The 18,846-nt window shown below is 53.5% G+C and overlaps 1 protein-coding gene across 3 annotated transcripts; it reads right to left on the minus strand.

Annotated features, from left to right (window-relative positions):
* Positions 1 to 34: 34 nt before the first annotated feature.
* Positions 35 to 12,237, minus strand: PCIF1 (phosphorylated CTD interacting factor 1). 3 transcript variants are annotated; one of them, XM_014787411.2, is made up of 17 exons: positions 12,074 to 12,237; positions 9,857 to 10,141; positions 8,400 to 8,542; positions 8,184 to 8,308; positions 6,880 to 7,017; positions 6,555 to 6,685; positions 6,279 to 6,433; positions 5,452 to 5,599; positions 5,276 to 5,359; positions 4,928 to 5,027; positions 3,708 to 3,870; positions 2,785 to 2,957; positions 2,564 to 2,650; positions 2,299 to 2,483; positions 1,506 to 1,599; positions 1,236 to 1,411; positions 35 to 1,148 (listed from the first exon to the last, which is right to left on the minus strand). In XM_014787411.2, exons 3-17 carry the CDS (start codon positions 8,521 to 8,523, stop codon positions 917 to 919), a joined length of 2,115 nt encoding a protein of 704 aa, XP_014642897.1. In that variant the 5' UTR covers positions 8,524 to 8,542; positions 9,857 to 10,141; positions 12,074 to 12,237; the 3' UTR covers positions 35 to 916. The 3 variants fall into 3 exon arrangements, with proteins under 3 accessions (XP_014642897.1, XP_014642896.2, XP_087301317.1); XM_014787410.2 differs by having other exon boundaries at positions 9,970 to 10,141; positions 12,074 to 12,234; XM_087445191.1 differs by lacking the exon at positions 9,857 to 10,141.
* Positions 12,238 to 18,846: the final 6,609 nt, after the last annotated feature.

Below are 18,846 nucleotides of genomic sequence, written 5' to 3' on the forward strand. Positions count from 1 at the left end.
AGGGGGAATAAGGTGGCAGCTGCCTAGCCCCACAGGGCCTCTTGCCCTGCCTCTGTAAGTACAGTGGCCCACCAGCAGGGCAGACGCCTGATACCAGATGGCTGAGCCAGTGAGAGCCCCACAGAGTACTGTCAGACCCTGCTTCCTCCCCTGGCCTAGAGATCCTCAGAGGGCAGCGCAGCCAGGTGCTTATCTACACGGGGCCATACCCTGAGGCTTGTGGCGGCTCCGAGCTGCTCTTTCTCCTGACTAAAACACACCTGGCTGCCCGCCCACTGTGATGGCTCCAGGGCCAGCAGGCATCTAGCTTTCTACCAGGGTACAGCCACCAGCCCTCTGCTCCCCAGAGGTATCAGCACAGGCCTGGCTGTGGGAATCTGGGGCTTGCAGATAGATGACACGGGGCTCTGCACTCTTCAGACCTGCTGGGCCCAGGCACAGACCCCCTAGGGACCCAGCTGTGGAAACAGTAGGGTGAGATGTGAGACACCAGAGCCCTGGGTTGCGGTGTGAAGGCCCAGGGTTCACGAGACGGTGAGCCTGGATGTAGAGGGGTGTGGCCCCAGAAACAGCTCCAGGTTCCTCAGCCTTCTCTGTTCTTAAGACCCTCACACATTCTTGGGGGGGTTTCTGTATTTCCTTTTACAAATGCAACAAGGTGGCAACAGGATGGAGGGAAAGGAGGGAGGGCATGGGGCCTATTTACAGGGGACTTGGAGAGAGTCTGAGGTGGGAAGTTCAGGGCTGGGGGCAGGGAGGGGGAGCCCTGGCAGAGCCATTATCTTCCTATGTCTTTGGCAGCCTGAGTCCTACTGCCACCCCAGGGGGAGGATCCTGGGGTCTGCTCAGCCCCAAAAGGCCTGAGTCCCAGCAGTCCATACCAGCACCCTGGGGCTCCTCCTCCCCGCAGGGTGTGTTAAGTAGGGTGAGGCTCGCGGCTGGGGCCCTGCTCACGGCCTGAGTCCCGGTCTTTGGCCTCTGAGGAGGACGATGAGGAGGAGCCAGAGCCATGGCTGCGGCCTGACTGCCGGTAGGCGGTGCTCAGCTCCTGTAGCCGCTCAGGCGTTGGCCCCCATTTGGCAAAGCCAGGGTCGTTCTGTAGGAAGAGCACCGCCGTGTTGTGGACGGCCTTGTAGTGCATTTCCTCCCTGCGGGCAAAGGCAGCGGCTCAGGGTGGGGCTCGGCCTGGCCTCATCAGCCCAGCAATCCTACCCCAGCCCTCCCCGGGCACCCACTTCTTGCAGATGTGCTGGGAGCCACTGCGGTACTCATGCTCGAAGGCAGGCAGGACCAGCTGGTGGCGTTTGAAGCGGCTCTGCTCCATGCGGGTGAGCGCCGGTGTTGGGGGTTCCCGCCACTCAGGGATGAACACGATGAAGGACAGGGGCTCTGGTGAGCTCTCGAGCAGTTTCTGTGAGAGGGGGCACAGGGTGGACGTCAGGGGCTGCCCTCCGGGTGGCTGGCAATCTTGCTTGCCACCCCCGCACCCCCAGCAGCACACCTACCTCGAAGTGAGAGACCATGGCATCCATGAGCTCCTCGCAGAACGGAGGGTTGGCCTCAAAGGAACCACTCAGTGGGGAGAAGTCCAGGCAGGGCCTGGGGACAGAGGTGAGCATTCGAAGTCCCACCAGGACCCAGTCCTTCAACCAAAAACAGGTGCCACCCCCACCACTAGGCAGCCACGTTGAAGAGGTGGCCCCGGTCACGCCAGAAGCCACCCTTTACCCTTAATTTGTGCTAGGACAAGGTTGAATGGATGAGCACAGAAAGGCTCAGGCTTGCTGGCTCAAGTCCACCGAGCTGGTTAGTGGAGGAACTGGAGCTCAAATCGAGTTCTGACCCGCTGCCACCTCAGCACAAGCCACCCCTAGGAAGTCTCCAGCTGCGGAGCCTTCCCTCCTGCTGGCCTGGCCACATCTTCCTACTGGAGACAGCATCATCTTTCATCCGTGCTCCTCTCCCCCACCACTCCCATTTAGTCTGTGAAGTCTCAGATCTGTATTACCACCTTTCATTCCTCTCAGGGCCTGGAACCTACTCCAGGTTCCTACTCCATTAGGTGGAGTAGGTGTTCCTACTCCAAACCTGGGCTAATTCACTGAGAAACACACAGGCTCCCAGAGGTTCAGCGACACGTCCAAGCTGCTGAGGGGTGAAGGCAGAGACTACACCCAAGACTGCCCGACTCCAAAGCCCTAAAGCATTAGGAAGCAGCTGGCCAAGGTGGGACCTGTGCTCTGGGGAACAGCTTCCCGGGCCTGGGCTGGAGGGGGCCCAGCAGCCCCTGGCTCTCACCCGCGGGAGCCAAAGTAGCCATCTGTGTCGGGGAAGGCAGAGCAGTACTGGCGGAAGTAGCAGTTGAGGGGTGAGGCGAAGCACTCAAAACTGACACCAAAGAGACGGTGGAGGGCCTCGAAGACGTGCACGGGCAGCGATCCCTGCAGGCCTGTCCCCTCGTAGAGGCCCACGCCAAACATCATCTGCAGAGTGGCCACAGCGTCAGGGGCTCGGCCTCACCACTCCCTCCAGAGGAGCCCCCACCACTGTTCCGGGCCTGTACCTGGTACCGTCGGAGAAGACACCAGACCCGGGGCAGGAACCTCTCAAAGGCAGAGTCATCGATGCAGCTGTAGCGGTAAAGGAGCCACTGTGGGACAGAAAGCAGTGGGCTTCAGCAGTGCTCCCTCACTCCCTCATCACTGGCCGCCTCTGGGTCAAGAAAGATGTGGCCCTCACTCCTCCCACTGTGGGGACCTGCCTCCCCCTGCCCCCAGCTCTTACCAGCTTGCTGAAGTAGTTCCGGCTGACCTTGACCATCTCTCCCTTATACCGGATGCAGACCACGTTATTCTCCATATGCATCTCCACGCTGGGCATGGGGGGTGCAGACACGGCCAGCCGTACTGGGTAGCAGTACACCAGGCGGGGCTCCACCTCGGGGGCCTCCCCCTCCTCTGTGGGCACAGAGAGCAGTGAGGGGCCACCCTGCCTGGCTCTGCCAGTTCTCACCCCGGACAGCCTCCATGCCTACTACATGCCGGGTGCTTCACACACGCATCCCAGTAACCAAGGAGGTAAGTCTCATCCCATGGAGCAGTAAACTGCAGCTCAGACAGTTCAGTAACAAAGCAAACAGCCTGGCAATTGGCGGGGGCAAGAACTGGTGGCCTGTGTTGACATGCTCTGTACTCACACAGGCCCCAGTGTGCCATGCCTCAGGGCCTGGTAGGTACGCAGACTCCAATCTGTGGGTCTTGCTGCCGTGCAGAAGTATGAGAGCTGCACCGCCTTCATCATCATAGTTACAGTATCTTATTTAGAGATCCTTTTTAGGCCAAGCACTTTGAGTTACCACTGAATCCTCATCTGATCCTATGGCCAGGTATCGTACCTCAGTCTGGGGAAACTGAGGCTTGCAGAGACTGGATGTAAACGCAGGTCTACCTAACTACTCACCCCCTGGCCTGTCTTTCTCTCCCACCTTCTGGCTTTCCCCCTCATCACTTCTCCCTGTTTCCTAGAGGAGTGCTGAGAACCCCTAGCCAAAGGACAGAGCAGGTCCTGCCCCAGACACTGCTGGGAGAAATGGGCTTCCCCAAACCAGCCTGTGGCCTTGAGGCTTAGCCACACTTGTCCTTTCAATCAGGGCTGGGGAGACAGAGGTGAAGGCATCACAGCTGGCCCCCTGCCACCTGGCCCCCTACCTGGGATGTTGTTCTCCTTGAGGATGGCAAGGTGCTTCTCTCGGATCCGTTTGACGTACTCCAGGGAGATGTGGTAGATCTTACTGCAGATGCCTTCCACAGAGTCTTTGGCCGCGGCTGAGACGTGGGGGCCACACTGCCTCCGCAGATGCTCCAGGCGATCCTGGAGGAGACACTCCTGATCAGGGCTCTCAAGGGCTGGATTCCAGCAGTCCTCATTTTGAAACTGGCTCTGCTACTTACTAACTGTGTCACTTGGACAAATCCCTTGGTGTCCTGAATCTTATTCCTCAACTGTTAAGGGAACACAAAATACTTACCTAACAAGGCAGTTTGATTACTAACTGTGATCAGTCCCGTTAAGGGCTTACCAAGCCCCTGATGTAGAATAAGTGTCCCATAAATGCCAGCACTTACTGTCAGAGTTACACTGTGCCAGATCCCATGATACTTGCTGGGGAAACAGACAAACCGGGCACAGTCCTCGCTTATAAAGCATTTGTAGTCTATTAGGGAGAGAGACCATTACAAAGTCGGGTCCTTGGTCATTGCAGATTTGAAATCTGAGCTTTTAGCGACTTGAAAGGATAACTGTAGGCATTTGTAATTTTGTTGAATCACAGTGTGAAAGTGATGAGTGAAAATGAGTCACTCTGGCTAGTGAGTACACCTACCTTTGTCACTCTCTACGTGTCAAGTACACAGTTACTAGCGTGAAGTGCGAAACCTTGTCTCTTGTGAAAAATGGTCCTGAAAAGAAAGCCCATTGCTAGTGCTGGTGGAGAGTTAAAGGAAGTGATGGGTTTGGGCCAGAGAACAGAACTGTTTTGGACACATTAAAGTAGGGAACTGGATCTGGTGGTAGCTCTTAACTGTGATATAAGCACACACACCCAAGAAAAGGCAGTTTGTCAATCTGTTTCCAAAAATCTACTCAAGGGAGATGTTGAACATCCATTAAGTTGAAAGGGCAGCTACTTAATGGTGTGTGGCCAAGCACAAGATTCCATTAAGAACCTTATTGGAAATGTTCCTTGGGAGAAAGCCAGGAGCCTAGACAAACATCTCCAGTTTGGGGACCGATGAGTGTCAGAGGTCTGCTGTACTGCACAAGAACAGGCTGCTGTGGGGCCCTGCCCAGCCTGGGCAGGCAGAGTGGGCCTCATGGAGGAAGTGGCCACAGAGCTTTTCCACTGGCCTCCTTGGCTAGGGCTACTCACCATGTAGTCCTCCTTGGAGGCTGAGTGGTCCTTCCGCAGCCAGCTGAAGGTGTCCTCCACATTCCACTTAACCACCTTCCTGCTGTCGGGGGATGCACTCCTGCCAGTTGAGGCACAGAAAGGGTAGGCCGTTTAAGTGTCTGCTCCACCCTCCTCCCATCCTACTTCCACTGGCATCTGGGCATCAACCCCTGGGTATACATCGCAGCCCTTGTTCCACCTTTGGGAGCCGGCCCCACTTCTGTCACCAAAAGCAATGACAGAGCCCTGAAGAGTGGGCCAGATGGCCTATGACCTCCCACACTCTGATCACAGACTCATCTCGCTAGGTGCAGGAGAGAGGCAAACCTGGATTCGATGAGCCGCCTGGCAGCCTCTGCATATTTAAAAAGCAGGCGCTTGGCTTCCTCCCGGAACTTGATTCGGGACAACCTGGGTTACAGAGTGGGCAGAGTTAGAACCTTCTACACAGGACTGGGCACACAAAGCAAATGGCCCTGGGTCAGCCCAGCTGCGGGTTGCACCTGATGGGAATGTCATTCATGATTTCACGAAACATGGAAGGCGACACGACTGGTTCGCAGTTGCTCGGCAACAGAGGGTCAGAGCCTTTGTCCACGACCTTGCGCTCCAGCATCCAGCGGTTGAAGGATTCCCGAGGTGGCTCAATACCTGCAGGACAGGAGAGCTGATGAAGGTCTGGATTTAGTTAGTGGACTCCCCACAGGCCTGGCACCAGGAGGCATCACGTGGGCATTAGAGGTACACAGTCAACAAGACATAGCCCATTCTGAGAAGCGCTAGTTTTATAAAAGGTGTGTTAATAAGTGTTACAAAGGGTAAAAAAGGGAGACGGAGGGATTCTATATTTCAGCAAAGTTAAGCAGGTTTATTTACTAACTAAATTAATAAAAGCTGTAGTTTACTGAGCACTTTCCATCCCACTTACTCCTTGTAGTAATCCTGTGAGATACAGGTAATTTCGTTTTTATGTCCTTTCATGATACATAAAAAAGCTCCAACAGTGCTTGGGAATAGGAAACACTCTGGAAGTGTTAATGATTATTTTCGTGATTCTTTTGTTACTGATCCCAGCCATCTTTTACGTAGGCACTGTTATCGTTCCTATCTTAAAGATGAGGAAACTTAAGTGCAGAGAGGTTAAGCCATGAGCCCAAGATCACAGAGCCAGCACTTAGTGGAGATGGGACTCCAAGAGGCCTGTCCCGTCCACAGTGCACGCTCTCAACCACTGGGCTCCACTGTGCCATTCCTCAAGTCCACCTGGCCAACCCTGGCTCTTGCTAAAGGTGGATGGAAATAAAGGAGGCCGAGGCCAGGAGGCTGTTACCCTCTCGCTGCTGGCACAGCTCCCGGTAGTGCTGCCGAAGCTTCAGGATGAGCTGGGAGCGGAGCAGTTCCACCTCGGGATGTGGGGGCAGCACCTCTGAAGGTCCCCGGTGCTTGATGACAGCATTGGTCTGGATGTCCAGGTCCCAGTAGACCCTTGGGGCACAGATGGAGCAATGAGAAAAGTAAAGAAAAGGGAAGGAGGGGTGCCCTGCCTGCCACCACATCCCACAGTCCGATCAACCATGGGCCCCCAAGCCAGTCACCAGGGACTCACTCAGTGGGTCGGAGGAGAGCTGCCTGCTGTTTATCTTCAGGGGATGTCCCCCAAATCTTCAGCGTTGGGGTTCCTGGGATGCTGGGGGAGCTGGGCACCGATGGCCCCATGGGTGTCACAGGGATTTCAATCTAGAGCAACAGAGTCAAAGGCATCAGGTCAGGACAGCTGGCGTATGGTTCCAACACCATGTGCACCTGGTGATCTGTGCCCCGGGCCCCCTCCTGACCAACCTGCCGATGCCCAGCCCTTGCAGGGAACCTGCTGGCTGCCTGCCTGGGCTGGCCGCTTACCAGCCAGTTCCTGAGAACCCACAGACACTCACCTTGGGCTTCTTCACACCATTGCCGCTTGGCTGCTCTTCCAAGAGCTGCCGCTTTCGGGGCTTGTTCTCAGCTGGGGGGGTTTCCACCAAACTTGAGTCTTGGGGCAGTGGGGTTGCATTCAGCCCCAAAGGGTCCGACTGGTGGAGGGAGACCAGCAGAGTTGCAACCAGGGCCAGCGGCTCAGGAGTCCCAGTACTGCAGAATCCTGATGCCCTCCCACCCCCTGCTCCTACTCCTTGGAGAAGAGCAGAGGGAGCTGGGATGCAGAAAGAACACTGGGCTCCACTCCTGCCTGCTACTTGCAACTGTGGGACTTTGGGAGGAGTTACTTCCCTTCCTAACCCTCACCTTCAAAACGGCTAAGCCCTACCTCACCATTGAGAAGATTATTAAATCAGTCAATGAATATGACCAACTTAACATGACATCTGGCATGAGATCAGCACTCAGTGCACGTTAATGTCTTTTCCTTAAGTACCAGAAAGTAAGTCAGGAATAAAGGAAAAACTCGAGAATGCTTGTTTTTTAAAGAGCAAGGCCCTGTGAAGGGAACTCCTTTGGTGACACAGAGTATGAGTGTGATGGTAAGCAGTGTGGCCCTAATATCACATCAGTGCAAGTCCTGCTCTGCCTCTTACTGGCCTGAGGTCTTGGGCCAGTCATTTCCCCTCTCTGAGCCTCAGCATCTTCGTCTGCAAGATGGGGACTGCACCCAGAAAAGAAAGTCTGCCCCAACTGACAGGATCCAAAAGCCCAGTTCCCAACAGCCACCTGTGCCTGTGCTTCCCCTATCACAGTGACATTCCAGTCCCTAGAATGCGCTTCTCCTCCCCTCTTACCACTTTCACTTGGCTAACCTTCTCACCTTAAACGCTAACTCACAGAGAAACTGTTCCTGTCCCCACCCTTTCCCCAGCCTGGTCAGGATCCCTGCTGCACTCTAACCCCACTGTGTGTGCAGGTGCCACACTGTGATCCCACTGGCCCCCTCCAGTAGACCGTGTGCCCACGAGAGGGCAAGGGCAGGACCAGGTCTATCTTGCTCACAACTGCATCTCAAGCACAGTGCCCAAAACGTAGTACAAGTTCAATACCACACGCTATTATAATCGTCTGTTTACATGTCAGTCTCCCCTATTTGAGCGTAGGTTCCATGAGGGCAGGGATTTTGTCTGTCTTGCTTGTCACAGTACCCCCAGGTCCTGACGCAAGGCTAGGCACCTGACAGCTGCTCAGGGTACATTTGGGGAAGGCCCAGATGCCAGAAGCTGCTCCGAGACCCCCACCCTAGTCCAGCACTCACAATCACATCATGCTGGCCCAGCACAGGCATCTCCCAGAGGGACTGGTTGGTGAATCGGTTGAAGTAGTAGGGGCGGTTCTCCCTCCTGCTCCAGCACTTCTCCCAGCCCGCATGCACCAGCTCCTCTGCAAACAAGCGTAGAACCCAGCCAGGGTCAGGGCTGCTCCTGGGGCACCCTTCCTGCCCCACCACGCCACCACTGCCCCGCGCCAGTACCTGGGAGGTCCTGCACCAGGCGGATGGGCTTTGGAGAACAGGGCTGGCTCTGACTGGAGGTGCCCGGGGAGTGACTCAGCAGAGAGGCTTCCTCCCGGGGGCTGCCGTGATTCTCATTGGCCATCTCAGCACCCACAAAGGACCTGCCACACAGAGGACCAAAGGGTGTCAGGGCGAACAAGGCAGGAGGTCAGCTCCAGCCCCCACCCCCCACCACCAATTACAATCCACAGAGGCCACAGTGACCACTTGCAGACGTGGAGAAATCCATCCAGTCCTGTCCTGGAGGGTCGGCATGCCACCAAAGAAGGGACCCTGGGATCTCAGTTGCAGGCCCAACAGTAAAATGGGTGCACTCCTGTTGCTCCTTCTGCCTAAAATACTCCTCCAATTCTCTGCCTGACAGGCCACTAGGTTCCCATCCTCCAGGAAGCCGCCTTCGACTCTCCCCAAGCTAGGTGGTCAGAGCCCCTCCTCAAGCCATGAACACCTCATTGTAGCACTCAGTCTGGCCTACCACCTCAGTTTGTCTCCCTGTTAGACTGTCAGAACTCCCAGGACTAGGAAGAGTGTCCAGTTCGGCACTCTCCAGTGCTCAGTATGGTACCTGGACCCAACAGGTGCTCTATTCATTCCGAAAATGTTTACAAAGCACCGAGAGTGACAAACAAGACAGAACAGGGTCTGCCCTTGAGATGCCATTCCCACAATAAGGAATAGTAACTCCTCCTCCTTCCTGTTCCTACCCAGGAAAATCTAACAGGAACAAACCATTGCCCAGGAAGGGACATGGCATCTAATTGGATGCTTCATTCTATACTACAGAGCAGGAAGCAATCTGCTGCTAAAAGAACCAATGGGACTGAAAAGGAATGTCTAGTGCTGCCTTCGGCAGCACACATACTAAAATAGGAATAGCTAATTCAGTCTTTCCTAATCCCCAGGTGAAAATTTACTTTAAATACCAGGAAGGAGAGTTCCTTCAGCTCTGTATTCCCTATACCCCAACCCAAAGCACACCCAGCACACGCCTCAGTGGCCAAAGTGGTTCCCAACCTGGCTATCAGACTCCTAGGGTGCCAAACAAGATCGGATTGGTGACCCTGAAGTTGTTTCCAATATGTCACAACACGCAAAAGAAACGAAACATTTACCCACAAAAAGACCACAAAGGCACCATAACATCAGTTATCTTTGCTTGCTGATATTTTATCAACTCATTGTGGTCACAGTGATTATCCCATGCTGATCAGAAGCTCTGACTGGCTGTTGATGACATCATAGGAATCATCGGGACACTGATTTTATTGTACACTCATAGACATCTTTGTTAATTTAGAAAAGGAAAAGTGAATGGTTACTTCATCGGTACAGTTTGGCAGCTAAAAATGCGGGAAGCAAGAGGACACACACAACAAAAGGGGACCAGGATAACAGAACCGTTTGGAACCACTGACCAAGGAGAGAAAAAACTGTAGCTGCCTTGGTTCTCTGGGGAGAAGGGATTCTTGGTGCCTTGGGGGCTGAGCTCATAGGTCTCAAGGCTGAACGAGGTCCCTCTTTTTCTCACCCTCTGGGGTCTGCAACGCTAGCATGAGAGGGTTTTCTTCTCCAGCCGGAGGGACCCCACGTCACAGGGTCCCACAGAGGCAGGGGGAAGCCTGCAGGAAGGCTCAGCACAGGTGGGTGGGCTGGTCAGCAGTGGAGTGGACCGGGCCCCAGGGGATTCCTTGCATCAGCAACTGCAGAGCAAACAGAAAAGAGAGTCATAGACCTATGAAATGCTGCAGAGCAGGACAACAGCAATAAGGGCAAGGAGACAGAGCAAGATGGGAGCCCTCAGGACAAGGCAGTACACACTGTGGGAGATCTGTGGACTCAGGGGATGAAAATGGTACTTCTCAAGCTTTCCAACCAACGAGTTCACCTTCAAGGACTTGCAGCCTGCACAGCCACACAGGGCCCAGTGTTGAGGAGGGCCCTGAGCATGGTTTAATGCTCTGCTGTCAACGTCTTGTAATTTTTAATATTTCTAACAAGGTGCCCACATTTTCAACTTGCACACTGGACCCTGCAAATCGTGTAGCTGGTGCTGCCAACCAAAGTATCCCTAAGATAACAGAAAAGTGAACAAATATATATATCACAGATTGAGGGGGGCCACAATCCCAAGCCACCAACAGTGAGTGAAAAACATACTTCTTCTAAATCAGGTCTTTAAAAAAAAAAAAATACATGCAAATGCATTATGTAACAGTGTTTTCATCTTTATTGGAAAATACTTTCCCCAAGAAATATTGTGCGATACTGACGCACCAGGCAGATACTGCACAGGAATCACAAGCAGCAGGGCTTAGTGAGGCCAAACAGGGAGGCTGCTGCGCTTCCCAAACCAGCTGTGCATCAGAACCATGGGGGGGGGGGGGGGCGTTTGCAAAAAAAAATTCAGGTGCTGCCCCAATGGTGTAGTGGTTAAGTTCACTTGCTCCACTTCAGTGGCCAGGGGGGTTCACAGGTTCAGATCCCAGGCGTGTACCTACACACTGCTTATGAAGCCATGCTGTGGCAGCATCCCATATAAAGTAGAGGAAGATGGGCATGGATATTACCCCAGGGTGAATCTTCCTAACCAAAACAAAAGCTAAAAAAAAATAAATAAACTTTCAGACTCTTGTCCCTCGCTCCACATGTTGAGTCAGAAATGGGGAGGGGAGATACACAAGAAATGGTACTTTTTAAACACACCCCAAGAATGGGATTGGGAGACAGGATGACTAATTTTTTTCACTTTACACCGTTTCAAACCTTTACCAATTTTTTACGATTAAAACAATTTTTTTAATTCCCCAGGTATGCAGGAGGTCAGCTACGCAAGTACCAGCTCTGGGTCTGGATGGACCTGGGTTCCAGAAATTTCTGCTGCTTTCAGACTTACAAACGGAATCACTCAACCTCTACGGTCTCTCCGGTAGAGTCTAGCAGAGTGTACTCTTAGTAAGAGATAACTGCTATTATTAAGATGACATTATTTATCCTGCCGCTTCCCGGCCCCCACGCATACCGCAGTCTGACAGCGCCGAACAGCTTAAGGATAAACTGTATCTGCGCAACCAGAAGAACCCACCAGAAGGAGGCGAGTCCGATTCCGGGATTGGAGGAGAACGGGGCGGGATCATCTCAGTAATACACCAATCAGAATTCTCCAGCCCAGTAGGGAGGAGTCAAAGAACTTGCGAAGTGCGCAGGCGCGGGGGCGCGCGAAGGCAGAGCGACCGCCGGAGCGCGCGCACCTTCCCCTCCCCCCAAGCCCAGCGGGGGCGGGCTGTTAGGCGCGCGCGCGCCGGCCCATCTCCCGGGCTCCGCCCCCCGCCCCGCCGCGCGCTCCCGCCCCCGGGCTGAGGCGACTCAGAGTCGGAGCCCGACACAAAGGCGGTGGCGGCGGCAGCAGCGGAGCGGCCCTAGAGGCCGCTCCGCCCGCGCTCTCCGGGCCTAGCTCCCTCACCCAGGCCACCAGCCCGGCCGCCCACCCGCGGGCCTAAGATGGCGGCGGCGGCAGAGACGGGGCAAGCGGCGGCCCCGAGCGGAAAGCGCCAGAGGAGCCACCGCCGCCTGGCTTCGGATCCCCGGACCCTGGCGCGGCTCGCGGCGGGACGGTGGCTTCCTGGGGCTCTTACCTGCCCGAAGCGGACTTGAGGGGACGCGGCTACACGTTCTGCTCGACCGCCCGTTTTGCCGCCTCCGCCTCGCCCTCCCCAGCGCCGCTGCCGCCATCTTGTGTCCCGGGCCGGGACTCCGCGCTGCGCATGCGCTGGTACCGCCTCTGAGGGACCTTGCCGCTGCCGTGCCGCCATCTTGAGTGTGGCAGGAGTGGCCGGCTCCTCAGACCCTGCTTGCTTTCGGCCCCTTCCCCTTCCCCTTCCCCCCGTCCTTCCCTGTTGTTCCATGCGGGTGTAAGAAGGGGGAGGCAGTTTTGCGGGCCCTGGGGTGTGGACTGAGGAAGGAACGAACTCACAAGCACGCTCCCTGCCTCAGTTTCCCCCACGAGCACCCCCGCTGGGGCCGGAGGACCTCGGTGGGCGGTGCGCCGGCAGGGTCGCACTGAGAGTGCGCACCAGGGGGCGCGGGGCGGGCTTGGAACCTGCGGGAGCTCGGCTCCGTCGCCGACCTGGGGCGGAGTCTTGGTGACGTAGGCTCTGGACGTAGCGGGGTCCTGGGTCCTACCCCTGGCGCCGCTGTGCCACTTTCGGCCAGTCGCTTGCCCTCTCTGGGCCTCTCTGTCTAGAATGTTTCCCAGGCATTTCCCAGGCCAGTCGCTTGCCCTCTCTGGGCCTCTCTGTCTAGAATGTTTCCCAGGCATTTCCCGTATCCAGGCTGCATGCAAATCGAGCGGTCTCCCGTAATGAGGCTGCACAAGCTGTAAGTGCTTTTGAGAAGAAGAAATTTAAAACGGTAGTGGGAGACATACAGTAAAGATGGCTTTTGGCAAAGTTGGGAAACGAAATGCATCAGAGGGGCTTTCCAACACTGACATATCTATGGCTACTAGTTGCAGTGCACAGCATCACTGAGACCTCAAGCCCCGTGCCCGGCTCCCTGCAGGATTCTTGGGAGGGGACGACTCACTAGCTCCACCTCCCTGTGGCCTCCCGAGTAAACAGACCTCCCAGTGGCGTCTGGAGAGGAAGGCAAGCTTGCCACCTGCTGTTGGACCTGCCCGTCCCGCGTGGAGGCAGAGGCTCTGGTGTCCGTGGTGCCTGGCGCCGTGCAGCTTGGTGGGGGTGGAGGAATGTCCCCAAACCGGAGGCAGGAGTAGGAACGGTAAATTAAGAACTAGGGTTCTCTTCAGGCCGACCCGGTTCAAACCCCTGCTCCTCCAGCCGCTTTAAGCTTTAGTTTTCCCTAGTGGAAGATAAGTCCGCCTATCTCATAAAGGTTTGGTGAGAATTAACTGGGATGATGCTTAAGTACTCGGCGCTTTAAGTGCCTGGCGCTTAATAAATGTGGGCTATTCCCACCTCACAGGGTGTGAGGATTGCTCCAGGTAGGGCTGAGCCTTGCAGAAATGAACCAGCTCCACGCAGGCGCAGCAGGTGCCGCCCATCCTGCCCGCAGAGCACACAGTCCGCTTGGGAGGCTTGGCAAGAAGTCGGATGCTTGGTCCCCACCTCAGACCTGCGGAGGAGGGCTAGCTTCCCGCTTTGCCTAGGGCGGTCTCGATTTATGTCTGTTGTCCTGGCATAAGTATTAATGTTGCCTCCTTTCTCAAAAATGCCCTGGTTTGGACAATAAATTATGTAGTCACTCTGGACTTACAGAGTGCCCAGTTTTACAAGCTCCCCAGCCAGTTCTTAACACTGGAGTGTAAAAACTATGTAGTGATTGTTATCTGTTCTTGCTTTTGTGTTTTCAAAGTATTTGCTCATTCGTTGTTCAGTTCTTCTCATTGACCAAAGCACCAAGCATCCCAATTGCCCTTCTTGTTTTACCGTGTAGTGCTCTGCAAGAATCTGAGAGTAGGAATTTTCTGAAGTCTACACGGAGGCTGGGGGCAGGGGGCAGGGGTGAGTAATTGTCCAGGTTCACACAGCCATGAAGTAACAGAATTGGGATTTTAAGCCCAGGGTTCCAAACGCCAAAACCCAAGCCAGGTTCCAGAAAACCACTCTGCTTCCCTCACCTGTGGAGAAGGGAATCTGGACTCTGGGGGAGTGACTTGTCTGAGCTCACATGGTGGTCCTGGACATTTCCACTTCAATATCTTGCAGATTTCTCTAACTCAGAGGGCTGAACACTGCGCTTCACTTTTTTTTTTTTTTTTTTTATGAGGAAGGTCAGCTCTGAGCTAATATCCATGCCAATCCTCTTTTTGCTGAGGAAGACTGGCCCTGGGCTAACATCCGTGCCCATCTTCCTCTACTTTATGTGGGACGCTGCCACAGCGTGGGCTGACAAGCGGTGTGTCAGTGCGCGCCTGGGATCCGAACCCCGGCCGCCAGCAGCGGAGCACACGCACTTAACCTCTGTGCCCCAGGGCTGGCCCCTGCTCTTCACCTTTTTCATCTGCCTCCCCAAAACTGTTCCTCCCAATATATTCCTCATCTCCTCCTTCTCACTTTCCACATGTAGTCAAAACCAACCTCTTTTCTCCAACCTCATGTCCACTACCTTAGAGCAAGTCCTGTTATTTTTTAAACCTTTTTATTGTTAAGAATAGCACACATACAGAAAAGTGCACAAAACAGAAATGTAAAACGATTTGTCGCAGTGAACACCTGGGCAAACATCACTCAGGCCAAGGTATTGTCAAGGACAGAGTAATCACTGTTCCCACTAATTTGTGATAATCACTTTATTGCTTTTATTGTTTTACCACCTAAGCATGCATCCTTGAACACTGTAGTTTCGTTTTGCCTATTCCTTGAACTTTTTTTGTGTGTGTGTGAGGAAGATTAGCCCTGAGCTGACATCTGGTGCCAATCCTCTTTTTGCTAAGGAAGACTGGCCCTGGGCTAATGTCTGTGCCCATCTTCCTCTACTTTATATTTGGGACGCCACCACAGCCTGGCTTGATATGCGGTCCATAGGTCTGCGCCTGGGATCCAAACCCACAAACCCTGGGCCGCTGGAGCGGAGCATGCAAATTTAACCACCAGGCCAGCCCCTGTTCCTTGAACTTTATATAAATGGAATTGTGCAGTCCTGTTTCGGGTTGGCCTTCTTTTGCTCCACGTTGCACTCGGAAGACTCATCCATGTGGTTGCATATAGCTGCGGTTAGTTCATTTTCATTGCTGTATTCTCTCTTCCGGTGTATATGGATCTATTCTACTGTTGGGAGATATTTGCAGCCCCTCACCCCCTACCTCTTTTCTAAATTATTACAGTGGTCTCCAAACTGGTCTTCTGGTCCTCCAGGCTTGCTTGTCTCCTAGTCCATAATCCACCCTGCAGTCACAAGGATCTCTTTAAGTCTGGTCATATCGCAAATCTGATCAAGTCACCCTGAGCGTAAAACCCATGAATGTCTCCCCATTGGCTACAGGATAAAGTCCCAAACCCTTAACTTGGCTTGTAAGACCATAATTATAATGAGAGCTACCATAGCAGAGCGTTTACTATGGGCTGTGCGTTCATGTTATCCATTTGCGTGCATTTATGTACATTCATGTTATTCATGATCTGGACCTTCAAACCATCTCCCCGTCTGGGCCCAGCCATCTTGAACTACATGTAATTTCCCTAACTGTGCTGGGTTCCCTCTTGAAGCTGGGCCATTTCTCTCACTCTTCCTCCCCTCTTTGCCTAACTCAGCCTTCAAGTCTTAGCTTAGATGTCACCTCCACCAGGCAGCATTCCCTGAACTCACCTCCACCCAGGCTAGGTCAGGTGCCCTCTTCTGTATTCCCACAGCGGCCTGTGCTCAGTGTTTGTCAGTTTCCTTCATCCACCAGGCTACGGACTGCTTAAGGGCAGGGCTGGGGCTTGTTCACCCCTGTCGTCCCTATGCCCAGTGCTGTGCCTGACCCTCTGTAAGTATTTGTTGACTGTCGACAGTTGAAGTCTGGGTGACTTTTTCAGGTATCCCATTTCTATTCTGGGCTCTGGTTTCTGTGGTGGGAACACCAAGGCAGCGCCCTTTGAGATGCCAAGAAAAGCATGAGCCGCATGCTGTGGCAGAGTCCCTGCCAGCAGCCTGGAGTCCTCTGCTCCCAGGACTGGGGGGAGCAGGTCGAGCCAAGATCCTGGGACTTTCAGGCATGCCATCAACTTTTCTGAAGGAAGAAACCTTGACAGACAGCAGCGATGGGTTGGCAGACATGACTGGCATCAGTAGGGCCTCCAGCATACCTGGTCCTGGCTGGGAGCCTGCTGTCAGGGCCTCTAAGGACCCCAGCCTCAACTCAGGACAAAGCCCTGCCTCCGTGTTAAAGCAGAAATGTAAACCTACAGACTCAGGTTGCCACAGACCTTAACCCCTTTGTTTTTTTTGTGCTACAGCAAGAAGCTGCTGAGAAGGGACCACACATTTCAACCCCTGAGGTCCTGGCGGTTGGGGAAGGGAGGCTCCAACACAATCCTGGTCCAAGTTGCCCCCAAGCCAGGCCGGGCCTGAGCTGCCCTTAGACCCTCTTCTGCAGTTTAAATAACACTAAGCCAATTTGCAAGGCGAATGGGCCTGGCCCCAGAAGAGCTATGGAAGGGAGGCTTCCACCCCAAACTGTGGTTTCCACAGGGAGTGGCTCTCTGCCATTCTGGGGCCAGATGAGAGAAGCCGTTTAGGCCAGGAATAGATGAGGGGAATGGGGCGTCTCCTCTGGTCTTCCCGGCCCTGTGAGTGTCTGATGTGGTGTCATCCTCCCGTCCATTTCTTCACTCAGCTGGGCCCAATTATGTGTTGAGGGCTGTCCTAGAACCTTGAAAACCAGTGATAAGACAGGCTCTTTGTCCTCAGGGAGCCCACAGAGGAGTGGGGGAGGCAGACATGTAAAAAAAACCCTCTGCTACAGGGAGACAGGGGCTCTATTGGGATGACCAGGGGGTGGGCGTGCAAAGGAGAAGTCTTCAGAAGAGATGACAATGAGCTGAATCCTGTTGGGAGAATAGGATTTTCTAGGTGGGCAAGGAAAGAGGAAGGATACAGCCTGTGCCAATGCCTGGTGGTGTGGAAAGGTATAATTTGTTGTTAGTGCCGTCGAGTTGATTCCAACTCCTAGTGACCCTGTGTACAGCAGAGTGGAACACTGCCCGGTCTGTTTGCACCATCCTCTCATCTTCTGGAGCTATATCAGACAATGCTCCGCTGCTATTCACAGGGTTTTCGTGGCCAATTTTTTCAGAAGTGGGTGGCCAGGTCCTTCTTCCTAGTCTGTCTTAGTCTAGAAGCTGGGTGACTCTGCTGGTATTTGAAATACCGGTGGCATAGCTTTTAGCATCACAGCAACACGCAGCTGCCACAGTATGACCACGGAAGACAGGTGGTGTGGTTCCCTGACCGGGAAACGAACCTAGGGTCGCAAGTGAGCGCACCAAATCTTAACCACTAGACCACCAGGGCCAGCCAAAAGGTATGGTATGTTTGAAGAATAGTGAGCCTGAGCCCTGCCAGGGAACAGGGAAGATGCGGGCAGAACCAGAGACTTGGAACCCCAATTCAGTCCCTGTTTTGTGTTAGCACTCAGCATCCCCAGGTGGTATTTGGGTCATCTCAGGATGGGGGTGAGGGGGCACCTGTGGTGGTCCCCTCTACCTTCCCACCCATTTCCTCTGATGCCCATTTCTCGACTTTGGGCAAAGTGGCCAAGGGCCAGGATGTTTACCCCCGTATGGGCTGAGTCTGCAGAACTAAATCCCAGACGTCTCCAAAAAAGAAGCTGGGGTGACAGCAGGCAGCTTCCTGTAAGTCTGAGATCAGAGGAAAATTTGACCTAGAGAGGAGGAGGGGAGGACACCAGTTGAGCCCGGGGCCCAGCAGAGGGGTTCCTAGGACACCTGGCTTCTAACCCAGAGATCTCAGCCCTGGCTGGGAAAAACTTTTCACAGCTTTATTCACATACCACAAGATTCACCTGTTTCAAATATACAATTCAATGATTTTTAGTAAATTTACACAGTTGTGCAACCATCACACAACTCAGTTTTAGAACATTTCATCACCCCAAAGAGATCTCTCATGTTTGCAGTCAACACCTCTTCCCACACCCCAGTTCTAGGTAACCACTATTCTACTTCTGTCTATATAGATTTGCCTTTTCTGGACCTTTCCCATAAATGGAATCATGCAAAATGTAGTCTTTATGTCTTGGTTCTTTCACTTTGCATAATGTTTTTGAGATTCATCCCTGTCGTAGTGTGTATCAGTCGTTCATTCTTTTTCACGTGTGTGTGTGAGGAAGATTAGCCCTGAGCTAATATCTATTGCCAATCCTCCTCTTTTTGCTGAGAAAGATTCGCCCTGAGCTAACATCCATGCCCATCTTCCTCTACTTTATATGTGGGACACCTGCCACAGCATGGCTTGATAAGCGGTGTGTAGGTCCACGCCGGGATCCAAATCTGTGAACCCTGGGCTGCCGAAGCAGAGTGTGCGAACTTAACTACTAGGCTGTTGGGCCAGCCCCAAGTCGTTCACTTTTTTTTATTGCTGAACAGTATTCCATTTTACAGATATACCACGTTTTGTTTATCTGTTTACCTGTTGTTGGACATTTAGATTGTTTTCACTTTTTGGCTATTATGAATAGTGCAGCTATGAACATTCATGTACAAGTGTTGGTGTGAACGTACATGAATGTCTAGGAGTGGCATTGCTGTATAACAAATGTATGTTTAACTTTATAAGAAACTGCCAAATGTTTTCCAAGGTGGCTGCACCATTTTACATTCCTAGCAGCAATGTATGAGGGTTCTAGTTCCTCCATATCCTTGCCAATACTTGTTATTGTCAGTCT

The sequence above is a fragment of the Ceratotherium simum genome, chromosome 21, assembly GCF_057802395.1.
Source record: "Ceratotherium simum simum isolate JZ-2026a chromosome 21, ASM5780239v1, whole genome shotgun sequence".
In the NCBI taxonomy this organism is placed as follows: Eukaryota; Metazoa; Chordata; class Mammalia; order Perissodactyla; family Rhinocerotidae; genus Ceratotherium; species Ceratotherium simum.